The sequence below is a fragment of the Paramormyrops kingsleyae genome, chromosome 24 (genome assembly GCF_048594095.1).
Source record: "Paramormyrops kingsleyae isolate MSU_618 chromosome 24, PKINGS_0.4, whole genome shotgun sequence".
In the NCBI taxonomy this organism is placed as follows: domain Eukaryota; kingdom Metazoa; phylum Chordata; class Actinopteri; order Osteoglossiformes; family Mormyridae; genus Paramormyrops; species Paramormyrops kingsleyae.
Window position 1 is genome coordinate 12,513,093 of NC_132820.1, and position 16,166 is coordinate 12,529,258.

Consider the following 16,166-nt stretch of genomic DNA (forward strand, 5'->3'; position numbering starts at 1 on the left):
GGGACGGTTGATATGCAGCCAAGCAAAGCACGCCCAATGTCACTGAGCCAACCTGAGGTACCACCCCCCCCCCTCCCCAAAATCGAACCCGAGTTTATGAGGAAACAAACCACCACGCCCGTTTTGTCTTTCATTCTGGGGGGGTGTCCCAGAATGTTAGTATCACAAGTGGCATTTTAATGGAGACAAAGCAGAGGTCCATGTAGAGGAATGCAAATCGGGAAGATGGGGGCCGACACCCCGTCCCTGTGCAGGGAGTGAATCAGCACCCCCCTCACGTCGAGGCAGACAGCCTGAGGCAGGAAGGAGGCAGCAATGAGGCACATTGGTTATTTCCGTCATTTTTATTCCGAGATCAATGTTGATTCCATGCTGTGTTTCAGTAAGAACAATACAGACTGCATCTGTGGCTCCAGTCAAATACCCAGTAGTACAAATTAGCTTCAAGTTACACATGAATGAAAGAGAGGAGTGTAGGAGAGAAAAAAGAACGAGGGAGAAAAGGGTGGCAGAGGAGGAGGCAGAGGACAAAAACACAGACTTGGTGGGTTAACACATGCAGGCCTGAACGTGACTTTGCATCAACACACCTGCCTTTTGTGAAAACAGGAAAAACAGAGCAGTCTGGATCCTTGTGACTATTGGAAAGCGTTAATGGCGACCTCTGGAGGTCAACGGAGGCATCGCGCCGTTACAGTATTTCAGCACAAAGTACAGTTGAAAAACCACAGACACGTCGCCGTTTGGGTGCGAACGGCGGAATCGCTTCTCGCCCGTCAACCAGCATTCCAGCAAATTCCTCAGACACAGTAACAGAAAGGTAACTAGCAAAGAAGGGGGCACTTTGCGTTTGTTTTTACGCACAAATGCCCTGCTTAAAACTTCAATGATTTTTCTAATTTTGCAACGGATGTTTGCACTAACACAGAAATATTACAGTACCCCACATGTAATTATAGTAGATGTTTCAGTAATAAAAATTCATTTGTGTAATCACATGAACATTACTCAAAAATACATCCAGCAACTGATAAAAATGAGGAGGCCAGGAGGGGGGGGGGGGGGGGCGGGGTTTCAGGTAAAACTAAGAGGCGGTTTGTGAGGGATGGGCTCGGCAGGCGGGGGGAGCCGCAGGAGCCCCCGGTCGCAGGCGTCTGCGCCGCCCCGTCCGGCCGCAACGTTCAGCTATACAGGTCGTAAAAAATAAACTTAAAAACAAATAGACATACTAAGTGGGGGCACTGGGAGGGAGAAGAGCCACAGCTCAGGGTGAGACCGGCGGCTGTCGGAGGGTGGGGGGATGGGTGGGGGGCGGGGGAAGCGTTGGCCATGACGTCTCACTGATTCTCGTCCTCAGCGTCCTGCAGTGCTTCTTTATTCTGTTCATCACCTGGGGGCAAGAGAGACAAAGAGCTCAGGAATGGAGAGGAAGAGAGAGAGAGAGATAGCCACACACATGCGGGGAGGGCGGGGCATGTGTCGTCGTCGGGGGCGGGGCATGTGTCGTCGACGGGGGGGCGAGGCGGGGCCACCTCAGGCCACACGTTATGGCTGCTGGTTTGATCTGCCTGTACAGTGGAGCTAGTTAGCCATATTCTGCCCCCCCCCCCCCACGCGCTCCCAGAATGCACCACCCAGCCAGCGGTTACAGGTGAGCCATGAGCTCAACAGGACCACAGGCTGCCCCCAAAGGCACCTTCATGATGCTTAGATATGATCAGCGCCCTGCAATGGCAGCCTGTGTGACGCACTGTCACCACCTGCTGAAGGAAGGCAACTCCAGGGCCCAACAGAACTGAACTGGTCCACAGCCACCCCAGGGACAGCGGCATTGGACAAGCTGTTCAAATTTATGAAGGGATAATTAGTGAGGCGCACACCTCGCGAAGCATTCTGAACTGGGTTAGTGCCTGATAAGGCAGCGCGAATAAGAACACAGCATTTACACCTGGGACTCCCTGTACTACAGCGGGTCGCAGGAAAATCATTCATTCCACACAGTGCATCATTAAAACACTGTTAGGATGACACAGAAACCAGGCACAGCAGACATAAGAAAAGCAGGGGATGGCCCCAAAGCTTGGCCACACCCTACCCAAAAACAGCCAATCCCTATGGACAAGGGGGAGGGTGCCAAATATAGCCACACCCACACAAAGCAGGATTAATGTCCCTAGACAGACGGAGGGCAATTTAGAGTTGACCAGGGAAAGGATTGCAAATACAACCAAAGTGTCCAGGACACCAGTCACCCAGCCAACCCTAGAACAAGATGTTGAGGATGAGCGAGACAAGGGAGACGCAGCGTGGAGTTAGCAGAGACGGACGGAGCAGTAAAGAGAAGGCAGAGAACACTGAAGGCAGGAAAAATGACTTACAAAGTACAGTTTTAGAGGGAATGGAGTGTTTTTCCTTAGGAATCTACATGAAGAGAGAATGAAGAAAGGAGAGGTGAGGGTGACAGCATCATGGCTTGTATCGCAGGGAGGGGGGGCCGCTACACAGCGGCTGGAGTATCTGGGTGTGGAACAGAAGGCCAGCAGGAGAGCCTTGGGCGGCTGCGAGTGTGTGGGAGGGACAGGGGCTGTGCTGAGGGAGGGCAGAGACCCCCCCGAGTGCAAAGTTCATTAGCATCGGCCTTACAGAACTCATGCCGCACCAAGCAGAACCGAAGGCCGCCTCGGGCCTGCAAGCTCACCTTTGCGCTTCTTACACACAACATGTGCTCTGATTAGCATGCAAGCGACTCCAAGCTGCCCGTCTGTGCAGTGCTTTGTTCGTTACCAGCAAAACCAGTCTGACCAGTGCATCCACAGTCCAGCACTCCAGCCCCTGGAGGCGTGTGCGCTCGAACCGCCCCTACAGCTTCGCTGGCACGAGCCTCGCACCAGTGGGCCACTCCGCCTGCCCCGCGGCGCCCCCCTCATGCTCACCGTCTCCCTGCATGTCTGAAGTCCATAGTGTTAAGTTGTCGCGTAGCAGCTGCATGATCAGTGTGGAGTCCTTGTAGCTTTCTTCACTCAACGTGTCGAGCTCGGCGATGGCGTCGTCAAAGGCCGCCTTGGCCAACCTGGGGGGCGCGGGGAGAGAGCGAGTCAGCCGCCCCCTCACTGCTCAAAGGCCAAAGTACAAACATGCTTTCACCTAGTGCTAGCATAGGGGTCCCATCAAGACCCACCCACACAAGCCCCACACCCTCGGACAATGTGCCCCTCCCCGCAGAACAAACGCCACCCCATTTGCGCCATGCCACCGGCCCATGTCCCACTACAGCGCTAAATTTCCACAGACAGGGTAATAGCGCCCCCAACAGACACACCAAGACATTGCGAGAGTCACTGACCTGCACGCGCGGTCGGGGGAGTTCAGGATCTCATAGTAGAACACGGAGAAGTTGAGGGCGAGGCCCAGGCGGATGGGGTGCGTGGGGGGCAGCTCTATCATGGCGATGTCGCTGGCCGCCTTGTACGCTACCAGGCTGTTCTCCGCCGCCTCCTTCCTGTCGTTGCCCGTGGCGAACTCCGCCAGATACCGGTGGTAATCACCTTTCCTGTAGAGGGTCAGGACGACGAGGTTTATCGTGTGTAACTCTAATCTACACCCAGATGCACGATGGCCCTTTAGGAACTTCACTGCAGCTCCTCCTCCGATTCTGTTCCACTCTGCTGCTCACAGGACTCGGTTAAGGTCAAGGGTCACAAAAAGCCCTATGGCAAACTGGCATCTGACCTTCTGCCTGACCTTTTCAGATGTATTTCCAGTTCACAAGCACACGCAGGATGTTTACACTTACATTTTGTAGTAGAACACCTTGGACTCCCCTGTGTTCGCAGCGGGAATGAGGTGCTTGTCCAGTACATCCAAAATGTCATTACAGATAGACTTGAGCTCCGTCTCAACCTGCAAACGAGCGACGACAGGTTCAGGGGTATGACCAGAGGGGGCGAGCGGGAGCTTATGAGAGGTCACCTGGAACATCACAGCAAGCGGTCCAGCCACAAAAAAAAAAAATGGATCAAAAGCAAACCAGCAATACAGCGGAGAACCCAACAGAATCTCCTAGATGTAAAGTGGAGGCCCTTCTGTGGATCAGCATGAAAGGCCGGCACCACACCACCAGCCTTCAGTGCAGTGTGTTCACCACAGTGTAAATGCAGGGGCCCCAATGCAGACTAACAAGCCTTTTAAGTGAACCGGCCCCTCCCACCCTCATCCGTACCCCCCCGCACCCCCCAGGACGGTGCTGCCTCACCGTCTGTCGGTACTCGCGGATCATCTTCAGCTTGTCCTCGCCACCCTTGGTCTCCTCCTTCTGCTCAATGCTGCTGATGATCCTCCAAGACGCTCGGCGAGCCCCGATCACGTTCTTGTACGCTACAGAGAGTAGATTTCTCTCCTCCACAGTCAGCTCCACGTCCATACCTGCAACCTTCTTCATGGACTCCACCATTTCTGCGGGGGGGGGGGGGTGCAGGAGGGTGAAAGCGTGAATTGCTGTGGATTAGGAGACAAACCTATCCACACTGGGGGCGACCAGGGGATAATTCAGCATGACGCTAAGACAGAGTCACACACGGCAAACCGTGACACGCCATCATCACACTAAATTCACACCACATCACTCTTCCCCACAGTGCTACAGAGGCACAATTGCAAGTCCACAAGGGCTGTCCCAAAACACGTCACACCCGCGTTGCCATGACAACCACCCTGGCTCCAGAACAGGAATGTCTCCAACCAGACAGTATTAATAAAAACCCCAGACAATGGCTTCAAAACCCTCCACCCCTATGCGGGGGAGAGGGGGGGGGGGGGGGGGGGAGACCTCCCTAGCTATAGGTGGTGCTCTGGTGACACCCCCAACAGGACACCCATTCAAAGACATGTCAAAGACATCAGCGGAAGGCAGTCAAGAGCAAAGTGAAAGGTCAGCTGATAAATGACCTGACTGTCAAAAACGGCGTTTGGGGTCAGTTCAGTGCCCTGACGTACTTGGCGGTGGATTGGGCAGATTCACACACAGCTGATGCATGTGGCCAGTTCAATGACCTAATGTACTTGACAATGGATTGGGCAGGTTCATACTCCACACAGCTGATGCATAGAGGGATTCCTCAGACCGGACCAAGACTGGGAAAGGGGCAGAAGACCACTCCCCCTTCACAGTTCTGCAATGTTGCACATCAAAGGAGAGCAAACATGGATGCGTCAATCTGCCCTGCATCAGCTCCTAATGCGACCCACAAGAGACGTGGCAGCTAGGGGGGCACAGCAGCTAAGCATCGGGAAATAAAGGCTAATATCCCAGCAGGAAATGATAACACAGCTCATTTACTCTCAGCTATACAAAACCCTGGAGATTCCATAGAAGTCTCACACAGGCGAAGCTTACAGAGGCAGCTAATCTGAAGTGTGGAAGAGCATGGTGAGTGTCCAGCAGCCACCCACAGATCGATAGGCACCCGAAGGCGGCCAAGGGCCAGCGGTGGTGTAGTCCGGCCCCTGCAGGCAGCAGGCAAGCCCAGGCCTCTCAGAGTGCCGATGCCACCTCCACCTACTGTCTTCTCTGCCTTGAAGATCCAAACCGGCCAGACTGAGACGTAAATGACTGAAGCGAAAGGCTGTGACATCACTGGCGAGTAGGATGCTTCTTTGGCGGCTCCACATTCGAGGCAGAGTGCAACAGCAGGTCCTCTGATGACCCAAACCCTCCCCAAATAAACACAAAACACTCACCAGCACGGCTGATGGCTGAGCCCCCGGCAAGCAGACGCCCCCCAAGCCCTGATTGTAACTATTCACCATGAAACTCTTGAACAATCCGCACACACTCCCCAAAGCATTGCCGCAGGAAGAAATACATAAAACACCATCACTAACACTTGCATGATCAACCTCACAACTGAGGCCTAAAAACATGTCTCTAGAGGGGCTTGTGAAAGACTGCTCCACCTCAACACTTATCGTTAAATTTGGCAGTTAACCCATTCATTTAAATACACTTGAGAAGAGACGATTTAACAAAATGACAGAAGCCCACTTGCATACTGGTGTCCTTTAACTCCAGCTTGATAGGCCACATTCCCTACTTGCATTAGTTGGTAACAGAGGTCACCTCCAACCTATGAAGGTGGGGAAGATGAAAGCTGAAGACCAGCTGATGTAAGATCACCTTCAGCTGCTTAACTATAAGTGACATGGGGAGACCGTTTAGCTAGCTGGGTATTTCACAGACTGAGTATCTTTCTTGCTCAAGGGCACAAACTGACATCTTAAAGGTTACAAGTGGCTACAGGTTGACACGTAAAATGTGAACAAATCATACAGCAACACTGAGATGACAGGTGATGGCTCGTCTTCCTGTCGGCTGCAAGGGGGGTGGGGGGGGGGGAGGGGTGTGCAGGCAGCATCCTCAAGAGCACAGACAAACCCACCGCTTCTGGTCAGGATGAGGGGAGTCCTGGGTGCTCAGATTACAACATGTTCTAGTATTCAGCTAGAAAGGGCAGCTGGTGCCTTCAAGTGCTCAGCAGAAGAAAAATGCACACAGGAAACAACACAACACAAGCCGCAAGATAACAGGTGAGTCCAGCCTGCAGCAGGTGATGGGGTTACCATGACGACACTGCCGTTTCCAGTCCTCCGAAGTGGAATGGCACCAGAAAACACCAGCAGAATGAGGAAGGCGACACGAACCCCAAGGAGCAAATTTTCGTCTTCAGCACAGTGTAAGGCCTGTGTAACAGCCTTAGCGCACCCTTCTGCCACCCGCCAGGACTGAGGTCATCCATGCCCGCGGCCTTCTGAGGGCTGTGCCCTTAGAGGGACCTTAGTCCGGGATGTTGTGCACTGCGGATGCATGCTGTGCATGACAGAGCGCCGGTGACAGCCACTGTGACAGCACACCGCTCAAACCCAGCCTGCTGCAGAACTAAGCCTTACGAAAGCAAGCAAAGTCACTGTAGGGCAAAGTGACTTAGGCCACCTGCAAAGTTTGGTCCGCAAACCACATGGGGATGGTAGAGGCGGAGAGCATCCATTAACAGAGATATCATTTATTTAAGCATGAACAGGGGCATTTGCTAACACAGGTGCCCCTTTTCGGCCATTAACATAGCCGGATGCTCCATGAGGCCCCTTGCAGGGCGGAACAGCAGGAGCCCCACTGAGAGGAGGAACACGAGGCTGTGGATGAAACACGCCATGGCTAAAACCACATCACACTGTGTCCTCGTTTCAGGAAGGCGTCACGCTAAACAAAAACGCTCCCGCAGCACGGGAGACAGTGATCACACGCCTGTGCTTTTCACGTCTCTCATGGGGTGTGTAATTAAAGGTACTCAGAGACTGAGACAGGGATCCACGAGACAGAGGACAGCTGCTCTCGTCCGGCCTGGAGCATGCGAGCGGTAGACAGACAGAGAGCAGCGCCGCCAGAAGGCGCTGTGCAACACGGGCAGCATTAACATGGCGTCCTTGAAAGCGTAACGATGAGGCCATCTGCTAAAGCAGCGCTTGCTGTATGACTGGCAGCCGATTTCCGGGGTCCCAGCCAGTAACGGAAGCCATGGCGAAACACCAAAAAGGGCCGCATGACCAGCGTGCTCATGTCACAATCACCGTGAGACTGGCGGAAGAACAGCCATCGTGTATGAGGAAGTTACCAGAGAAAGACATTTATGTTCCAGGTCACAGCAGAGACACAGGGACTCCGATGCACAGTGGTCTCACCTCAGAGCGAACCATTCCTGTCCTGTTCATGTGGGTAAACATGCATGAGAACCACGACCTTGTCCGACCCACACGCCTAAGGCAACAGAGCCGGAGCAGAACAGGAGCCCCATGCCACGCAAGGCCATTCTGCCAGGAACATCCCAGCTCAGCCGGAACAAGTCCAGGCCTTGGAGGAGGCCTGAGAATCCACATCAGTGGTGGCCAATCTTCCAGAAAGGGCCAGTGTGTGTGCAGGTTTCCACTAAACTCCCTAATTAGATTACTACTTAGAGGACTGACTGGCTGAAGAGTCCTCACACCTGGGTCTGAACAGCTACCCTAAGGGTTATCCAAAAAACCTGCATGCACACCGGCCCTTTGTGGATAAGACTGCACCCCCCCCCCCTACCCCCATCACTGTGTGTCCATCACTGCGAGATCTTCAGACATTACAGAAGAAACGTCAACATGTAAAAGGATTCACAAACACTCACCCGTGATAAAGATTACCAGACCTGCCTGTCCATCACCCTGTGGTCAGGACTGGAGAGGGGCGTGCATTTCACTGCGTTATACTTGTATCACTGTGTATGTGACTAATAATGAATCTTGAATCCTAACGACCTGCAGTGACAGAGTGCCTGTTTGTTGGGGTTACTCAGCTCGCCTAACACCGCCCCGGTAAATCGAGCAGCCAGATTCTTAACGGTCTTAAGCATCCAGGTCCGGCGCTGGCCGAAATGGCGGACAACCAAGCCATGTAAAGGTGGATGAGGTGCCTGGCACACCCAGCGAGCCGTCCATCAGGAGGAAAGCCCAGACAGCAGCGCGCCACGCCCTGTTAACCACACATGGGGGCGCTCTGCTGCCAGACACACGAAACACCCCGGAAACAGGGTTTCAACGCAAATCCAAAAAGGTGCGGCTGCCTAAGCCGGCCATGGTCTTACGCACCACCATTTATATTCGTAACCAGCTAATTAGGTCTTACAGCGCGTTAAGCAAGGTTAACACCTCCCCTCACACTAACCAGCTAGATAACTCAGACATGGTATTACGCAAGGTTACCACCACCCTCCATATCCAAACCATGCTAGTGAACTTAGACGGGGTGTCATGCATGGTTATAATCGCCAAGTCGTGTGGAGTACTTGCTAAATGGAGTCGTTTAAAATCAGAATAACTACTGCCGATTGACTGACCGGACCCACTATCGCCTACAACCACACATACACTCTAACCATGGGTCACATTACATTTAGGTTAGTTAAATAGGTTAATAGGTAGCGGATAACATCGTACCCCACGCCGTGTACGTGGCCGCATAGGCGTCTTACATTAGGGGTCATTTGTTTTAATTATCTGCCTAATTAAGACCGCTCAAACTTAAATATAAATGTCACTTCTCATAAAAATTACAGAATCTTAAATGAAATAGATTTTAAAAGACTGCTGTTAGGATAGCCTAGCTAACTGGCTGGGCCAGGGACGACGGCCGCTCGGCTATGCTAACGCGGCTAGGCTATGCTAAGCTAAGCTAGCGCGGCTAATCACTAATCCCCCCATTGTTAGCCGCCATTTTACTGCCGCCTTTATTCGCGGGCACCGCGTCCACGCGAGCGGGCCCGACTGTTTCCTGGGCGCTCTGGGGCGCCCGTATGACCGCGTCCTCACGCCGCTCACAGCCTCCCGACATGACGGAGGTCCGCACAGGCGCCCCGGACGGCCCCCACCGAAAGCGGCCGGCCGCCATTTTGTCTCTTCCTAACAAAGAGGGTCGGACTCGGCGGCGCGCCGCCATCTCCCCCGGGTGCGCCGCTGGAGGGCGGCCTGAGGCGGGATGCGAGCGGCCGGACCGAGAGGTACACGTTTCGGGCAGCCCAGCGGCTTATGGCTGAGCGCCGCTCTGCTTCGCGTCTTACCGTCGTATCGCTCAGCCTGCTCGGCAAGCTTGGCCTGGTACACGAGGTCGTCTCGGTCTCCCATGGCGTTCGGAGCCGGCCAGGCGGTGCTGTCTGCGGGCGAAGGGAAGGCGGCTCTGCGGCGAGCGGCTGTGTATCGGTCGGCAGTTCCCAAGCGGAGCGACGGCTCGGCGTCCCCCACAATACCGGCAGCACTGAACTAAAAATGGCGACGGGGCTCCATCCGGGAAACTAACCTAGAACTGAGGACGTACACACACCTCCTCCCTCCCCGATCCCTCTCTCTCTCACACACACACTCTCTCTCTCTCTCTCTCTCTCTCTCTGATACACACATACATGCACACACGTTCGCGTTCCTATCCTATTAATTTCTATGGGAAAAACCCTAATCCCAAACACCACACTCTTAACCACCCCTAACCTTAACCATAACTAACCAAACAAAATACTTTTGGCACTTTTACTTTTTTGATTGCATTCACAGATTTTATTTTTGATTTTTGTATGAAATTAAGGTTGTCCAAATGGGGACCTGTAAAATGTCCCCAAAAGTAAGGAAGTTTCAGGTTTTACCACACTTCAAGGACATTTTGGTCCCCAAATTAGATCTGTGCAAACACACACACACTTGCTTTCTCCCTCTCTTATTAACTAGCACAAGGTGACAGTGGTGACAGTCTAGGTGAGGATGAGCAGAAGCTTCTTCTGCCAACATGACCCGTGTTCATGTTCTGGAAGAACAAACAAATAACTAAGTAAACGGGCCCTGGAAGCCATTGGCAGCGCCCCAAAGTCCCCAAAATAGAGACACCTTTACAGGACTGCCTGTTTGCTGAGGAAAGCTGTTTAACCACTGAAGTGTGGTTAAGAAAGCAATTTGAAGTTCATGGGAGAGACCCAGGTTACACCCTCACTGTGTGACTGACGCCACATGATGTCACACCTGCTCAGCACCACCCAATCTAGACACCTGATCTCACTGTCCACCCAGCTTACCTAGCAGTAGGAAAGAGCACCCCCCACACACACCACACCCCATCCTGATGCAGCAGTCCCGAAGTCTAGGCCAGGGTATAAAATATCAGAAGTTCCCAGTCTGCCCACAAGAGGGAGATAGAGGCATTATTAAAACAGACACGAATCAGGCAACGCATCTACATCATACCAATGAATATTAAAGGAAGGAAGGGGGATAGAATTTGGTCTTCACACCACCCAGTGACTCAAACAAACGTACAGTGAGCCCGTGAAGCAGCTACACTGCATTCATCCTGTCACAAAACCGCCCTAGGACTTTTCTACAACAAAAACGCAAAAACAGGCTCGCTGAGCTGTGACAGACTCTGGGTGTGGGTGTTTTTGGCGTGTATGACCACACATCTCTACTAGCAAGATACTTCAGAAAAGGGCAGAGGGTAGCCCGTGGTCGGGAGGTCAGGCAGCGTTTGTTTACAAGCTCCTCACACATTTGCCCCTCGTGCATCTAGCCACACCTGTGAGCAGGTATGTGTGTTTGAGCATGTGGTTCTGTGGCAGTATGCAAGAGGTGACCATGTCTTCTGGGCCAGCACCGGTGTCCATCCTGGCATGAGATGGACTTGACTGAAACTCAAAACCCGTTTCAGACAGACAGGACACTTCACAACATCTTCTCCAGGAAGCAGTTTTCTTGGTCAGCATGTGAGGCATTTCCCTGAGTACCTTCTCCATCATCCCATTGTAAACTGTTCTAGGATGATTGTAGGATTAAGAAGTCCACAGCACTTCCACTAAGCAACAATCCTGTTTGTCTCCTCCTTTAATTCATACCGCCAGCATCACAACCTGCATTACCTCTGGTAAATTACACCTCCCACGTCACAGTCCGCGTCTCCACCTTTAAGCCACACCTCCAGTGTCACATGACCCTTATCAGCACCTCTATTCCAAAGCTCCTGCATCAGGATGCTGTAAGTATACAGTGAAGTTCTGTCCCACACTCCAGTCCAGTAGGTGGCGGTAGTGCACCTTCATACTGGCTGCCAACCACCTATAAACATGAAGAAGCTCCTGCATCGCGATTCTCCTCCTCTAATCTGTATCTCCTGTGTTGCAGAATCTTTTTTTTGTGCACCATCATCTGATCCTAAAAAACCCTGAACCAGGAACCACCAACTGTATACCAGTGATATCCCCACATCCTGGCAAACTCAGCAGGACCCGGTGTCCAAATTGGGGCGGGGATGTAAACCAGCAGCAGATGGTCTTCAGGCAAAACGTTCAGTGTGGAAGCTGCTAGGAGTGTCCCCATGGGAAGATATCACTATCCTCCGGAAAGCACGCCAGGCAGAGAGAAACACAAAGAGGCCCTTCTCATGATGCTGATCCTGCCTTCAGAAATCTCAAAAAATACACAGAAGCACATGCAGATAAAACCGGAAGAGAATTATTTTTCAGGTTAATAGGAATGGAGACTGTAAGAAAAACCCAGAAGTGAGTGCACCTGTACAGCAGGATTAACTCTTAACAGGAGGGTTACCACTTTCAATCTGAAGAAATATAGGACCAGATGGTCATGTTATTAACTTTCTCAGAACATGAAAGTTTCACTAATATATTTGCAGCCATACGCAAAAAGCAATATTTAGCGAGGGCGAGGGAAGACGTGTAACACCTCAAGGTGAGAAATCGCAGCAACACCTGAAATCCCTAGCAGAGCACACCTACCACTGAGGTCCCCACAATGCCTGTTGTTGAACTACACAGAACAAACATGGAGCCCATCTTAAGTGAAATAACAAAGGTGCCACTCACTAGACCGGTCCGAGCGCCTCCAGTGGGTGGTTTCACACTAACTCTGATCTGAACGAAAACAACAACACTGCTGAATCCTTCCCCATAAAGGTGTCCTTCGCGTTAAACAGCACAGATTAGATTCCCGACTAAACAGAACCATCAATCCTCCCCTGCTGGCTAGCCGATTTACTACATAAATACCGTCAAACCCCTATCTAGGCAGATCCATAGCCACGTGCCCTGTGATGCCTGGCACCGGTTTCGTGGAGGGATGCGTCGGGACTTTCATTCCTATACAATCATTACACATAGATGGTGGGTCAGGAATTTGTGTTATTTTTTTCCCCCTTGGTTTTGCACTCCCCAGATATGTTAGCTTTTCTTAAAAAAAAAAAACCGAAAGGCATAGATTGTAAGATAGCAGTCGTCGGTTTTAAATGCATGTGATTTTTCAGAATGATTGTTGGATGGTAATATGCGGTGCTACAGACTTCTGTGTCTTTCTGCTCTGTAAAGTAAGGGTGTCCGTTCGAATATATATGCATATAGGCCTACAGGATTGTATGTATTAACGCTATCGCATAAGTAAGCCTAAACGCCCGGTTAAACTCGCTCCTGCCGGCAACTGCGACTACAGCGTCCGCCTCTTTCTGGGCACGGCTCCCAATAAAATAGACTACCGCAAATAGCCGACCCATTAGCGATGGCCGGTCTGTCTGTTAGGGTGAGCGCCTTCTCCCATCAGGGAGGCAGGGAGTACATGGAGGACGTCACTCAGGTACTGGTGGAGAGGGAGCTCGGGGGTCCGGACCGGCTCATCCTGCCCTCCGCGGTACCGGGATCGGCGGCAGCGGAAACCGAAACCGAAAGCAGGCAACAGGACGCGGCACAGGGCGGCAGCTATGACCGGGGTTTCGCGGGGGTTTTCGCCGTTTTTGACGGCCATGGGGGCGCGGAAGCCGCGCACTTCGCTCGGGACAGTCTGTGGGATCATATTAAGAAGCAGCGTGGATTTTGGTCCAGGGACAACGAGGAGGTGTCGGCGGCGATTCGCAAAGGGTTCATCGCCTGCCACCATGCCATGTGGAAGGAACTGCGTAAGGCAATCTCTCTCTCTCTCTCTCTCTGATACACACACACACACACACACACACACACACACACACAAAGACATTTTAAAAGCGGGGGAATGTAGACTGTGATGTATTAAAGAATTTTAACACACCCATGTAAAGCCCTTGGGGCGGCATTGTTGTGAAAGGCGCTATATAAAAATTGATTGAATGTAATCCAAAAATGCTGGTATCCTCTGCTGTGAGGATGAGGGAATTTAAATCGAACAGCACATGAATGACGTGCCTCTGGGAACCCCATTATTATTATTATTATTATTATTATTATTATTATTATTATTATTATTTCGTATCACGCACTCTTGGTCACATTTCTGGTGCGTTTGCCCCCACAGCTAAGTGGCCGAAGTCCCCGTTGGGTCTCTCCAGCACCTCCGGCACCACAGCCAGCATGGTGCTGATCCGAGACAGCCGCTTGTACGTGGCACACGTGGGTGACTCTGCCGTGGTTCTGGGGGTGCGGGATCACCCCTCCCAGCGGACTCTACGGGCTGAGGAGATCACTCAAGACCACAAGCCCGATGCCCCTTCGGAGAGGCAGCGGATCGAGGGCATGGGCGGCAGGTGGCCGAAATTTGATATTAATTCACTTTATCATACGGCTGTTAAACATGAGTGTGGCGTGGCCCTGCACAGCTGTCTCTCATTGCCGTGTCTGACACAGTGTGATGATGAAGTCGGGCGTGAGCCGTGTGGTCTGGAAGCGGCCCAGACGGACACACAGCGGCCCAGTCAGGAGGGGTGTCGCCATGGATCACATCCCTTTCCTCTCCGTGGCTAGAGCCCTAGGTACTGCACCAAGCGCCCCCTTGTAGCCATCACGGTTACTGCATGTAACGCTGGTGAGGTTCCTTTGAGGTGGCTGTTTATTCCCTGTGATTTCTGAGATGGATTCTCTTGCTCTGTTTAGGGTGACATCTGTGTCTCTACATTGGGTACGTGATATTTATCTGGACAGTGTTTAATGGTGACCCCCCCCCCTCCACTGTCTGTCAGGTGACCTGTGGAGCTATGATTTCTACAGAGGGGAGTTTCTGGTGTCTCCAGAGCCTGATGTCAAGGTCATGACCCTGGACCCCCGACAGCACCGATACATTATCCTGGGCAGCGACGGGCTGTGGGACGTGGTTCCCCCGCAGGACGCCGTCACCCTCTGTCAGGCCCATGATGAGGCGCTGGTGAGCAGCTCTGTCCTTGTCCATGTCCTCGTTCTCATTCAGCGGCCTCAGCCACCCTCTGGTGAGCTATAACAGCCCCCCGCCCCCCCCCCCTGCTTATAGGCCCCGTTCGCTGTGGCAACAGCCCACCGCTTGGTGAGCCACGCCCTCCTCCGGTGGCGGAGACAAGGACTTCATGCGGACAACACAAGTGCCATTGTCATAGTGCTGCTGCAGCCCAGCGAAGCCCAAAGACCCCTACACCGTGACGAGGAGCTGCTCACTCTGGCTAACCTCCCTGAACGTACCCTCAGCCCCCCCCTGACCCCCCTCCCCCCCAAGGTGAGCGGGCACGAGGGCATCTGACACGCCAGGGGCATCTTCCGAGGCTGGTCGCTCTTCCCGTCGTTTGAGTCCCAGGTGTCATCGGTACGTGCTCCATCCTGGCCAGACAGCAGCACATTTCCACCTGTAGGTGGCGCTACGCTCTGTGGGCTCAGCCAGCTGCTATGGAGATCCTCAGGGGACAATATCAGCAGAATGGGGCAGCGTTTCCCAGCTCCCTCTCTGCCTGGGCAGTGTTCCCATGTTCAGTTGACTCTGAAAACCCTATGGGAGGGAGGAGTTACTCCAAGGTGGTGGTGAGATCTCCGCTCATGGGAGTTTTACTTTCGCAAAAATGTTCTGAGGGCAGAACAAAAAATGATTGGTTACCTCTCTGAACCAATCACATTGTAGAGGAGGTGGGTCCAAGTAAACGAAGGAGGCAGCATCAACCAATCACGTGTCTTGGCTCCGCCTCTTCCAGGTGCTTGCGTCTCTCTGAACCAATCATTTTTCGTTCTGCCCTCAGAACATTTTTGTGTAAGTAAAACTCCGAAAGCAGGATCTCAGGTGAGCTTCATAAAAGACTCCTATCTATGTTATACATATTTTCCCTTTTAAAATTTTGGAGCATTGTCAGGTCAGATGAAGGCGATCAGTGAGGTTGCCTGACAGCATCCTGAGGCTGTGAAGAATGTGCAGGTGAACATACTGCTCCTCTTGTGGCCTGTCTGCATGTGGACAGGACAGTGATCACAGACATGGCTGTTGTTCAGCAAAGGAGGTAACTGATTCCAGAAGGTTTTTTAAAGACTATTATTTGCTGTCATAAAGTATCTGTGGGATCAATAAACAGCAGTTTGGTTTCCTTGTGTCCTTCAGGATTATGCACCTTTTGCTGGATACCCTCATGAAATGAGATGATTAGAACTCGTCACTGTGCTAAAGAGAACTTGTCTAGTACATTCACCTTATCTGTAATTTTATTTAAGGCGAAGGAGAAGAATTGCAGATTTATCACTGAAGGGCAATTCAGCATCCTGTTGTAGGTGATAACAGGTGCTGCAGTGACATGTATTTTCCACTGGGTGTCACTAAAGTGCCACCTGTAACAGAACTGCTCATTTTCACAGTGTGCT

General features: G+C 52.2%; 2 protein-coding genes across 4 annotated transcripts; one reads left to right on the forward strand and one right to left on the reverse strand.

Moving 5' to 3' along the window:
- Positions 1–325: 325 nt before the first annotated feature.
- Positions 326–9,913, reverse strand: LOC111850637 (14-3-3 protein epsilon-like). 2 transcript variants are annotated; one of them, XM_023824750.2, is made up of 7 exons: positions 9,636–9,913; positions 4,253–4,452; positions 3,794–3,900; positions 3,344–3,550; positions 2,934–3,070; positions 2,379–2,421; positions 326–1,390 (listed from the first exon to the last, which is right to left on the reverse strand). In XM_023824750.2, exons 1-6 carry the CDS (start codon positions 9,697–9,699, stop codon positions 2,414–2,416), a joined length of 723 nt encoding a protein of 240 aa, XP_023680518.1. In that variant the 5' UTR covers positions 9,700–9,913; the 3' UTR covers positions 326–1,390; positions 2,379–2,413. The 2 variants fall into 2 exon arrangements, with proteins under 2 accessions (XP_023680518.1, XP_023680517.1); XM_023824749.2 differs by lacking the exon at positions 2,379–2,421 and having other exon boundaries at positions 9,636–9,912.
- Positions 9,914–12,164: 2,251 nt separating this feature from the next.
- Positions 12,165–15,895, forward strand: LOC111850614 (protein phosphatase 1D-like). 2 transcript variants are annotated; one of them, XM_023824669.2, is made up of 6 exons: positions 12,165–12,728; positions 13,437–13,510; positions 13,882–14,110; positions 14,211–14,335; positions 14,543–14,724; positions 14,827–15,895. In XM_023824669.2, the coding sequence occupies exons 1-6, from the start codon at positions 12,685–12,687 to the stop codon at positions 15,067–15,069; spliced, it is 897 nt and encodes a 298-aa protein (XP_023680437.1). In that variant the 5' UTR covers positions 12,165–12,684; the 3' UTR covers positions 15,070–15,895. The 2 variants fall into 2 exon arrangements, with proteins under 2 accessions (XP_023680437.1, XP_023680436.1); XM_023824668.2 differs by having other exon boundaries at positions 12,165–13,510.
- Positions 15,896–16,166: the final 271 nt, after the last annotated feature.

Bases quoted from the DNA above. Each gene is read 5' to 3' on its own strand.
- LOC111850614 (XM_023824668.2), top strand. From the start codon at position 13,117: ATGGCCGGTCTGTCTGTTAGGGTGAGCGCCTTCTCCCATCAGGGAGGC. The intron at 14,111-14,210 runs GTGGCCGAAATT...TGTCTGACACAG, and splicing joins ATCGAGGGCATGGGCGGCAG to TGTGATGATGAAGTCGGGCG. The intron at 14,725-14,826 runs GTGAGCAGCTCT...CCCTGCTTATAG, and splicing joins AGGCCCATGATGAGGCGCTG to GCCCCGTTCGCTGTGGCAAC.
- LOC111850637 (XM_023824749.2), bottom strand. From the start codon at position 9,699: ATGGGAGACCGAGACGACCTCGTGTACCAGGCCAAGCTTGCCGAGCAG. The intron at 3,551-3,793 runs GTAAGTGTAAAC...GACCCTCTACAG, and splicing joins AAGGTGTTCTACTACAAAAT to GAAAGGTGATTACCACCGGT. The intron at 1,391-2,933 runs GTGAGCATGAGG...TCTTGCCCCCAG, and splicing joins TTCAGACATGCAGGGAGACG to GTGATGAACAGAATAAAGAA.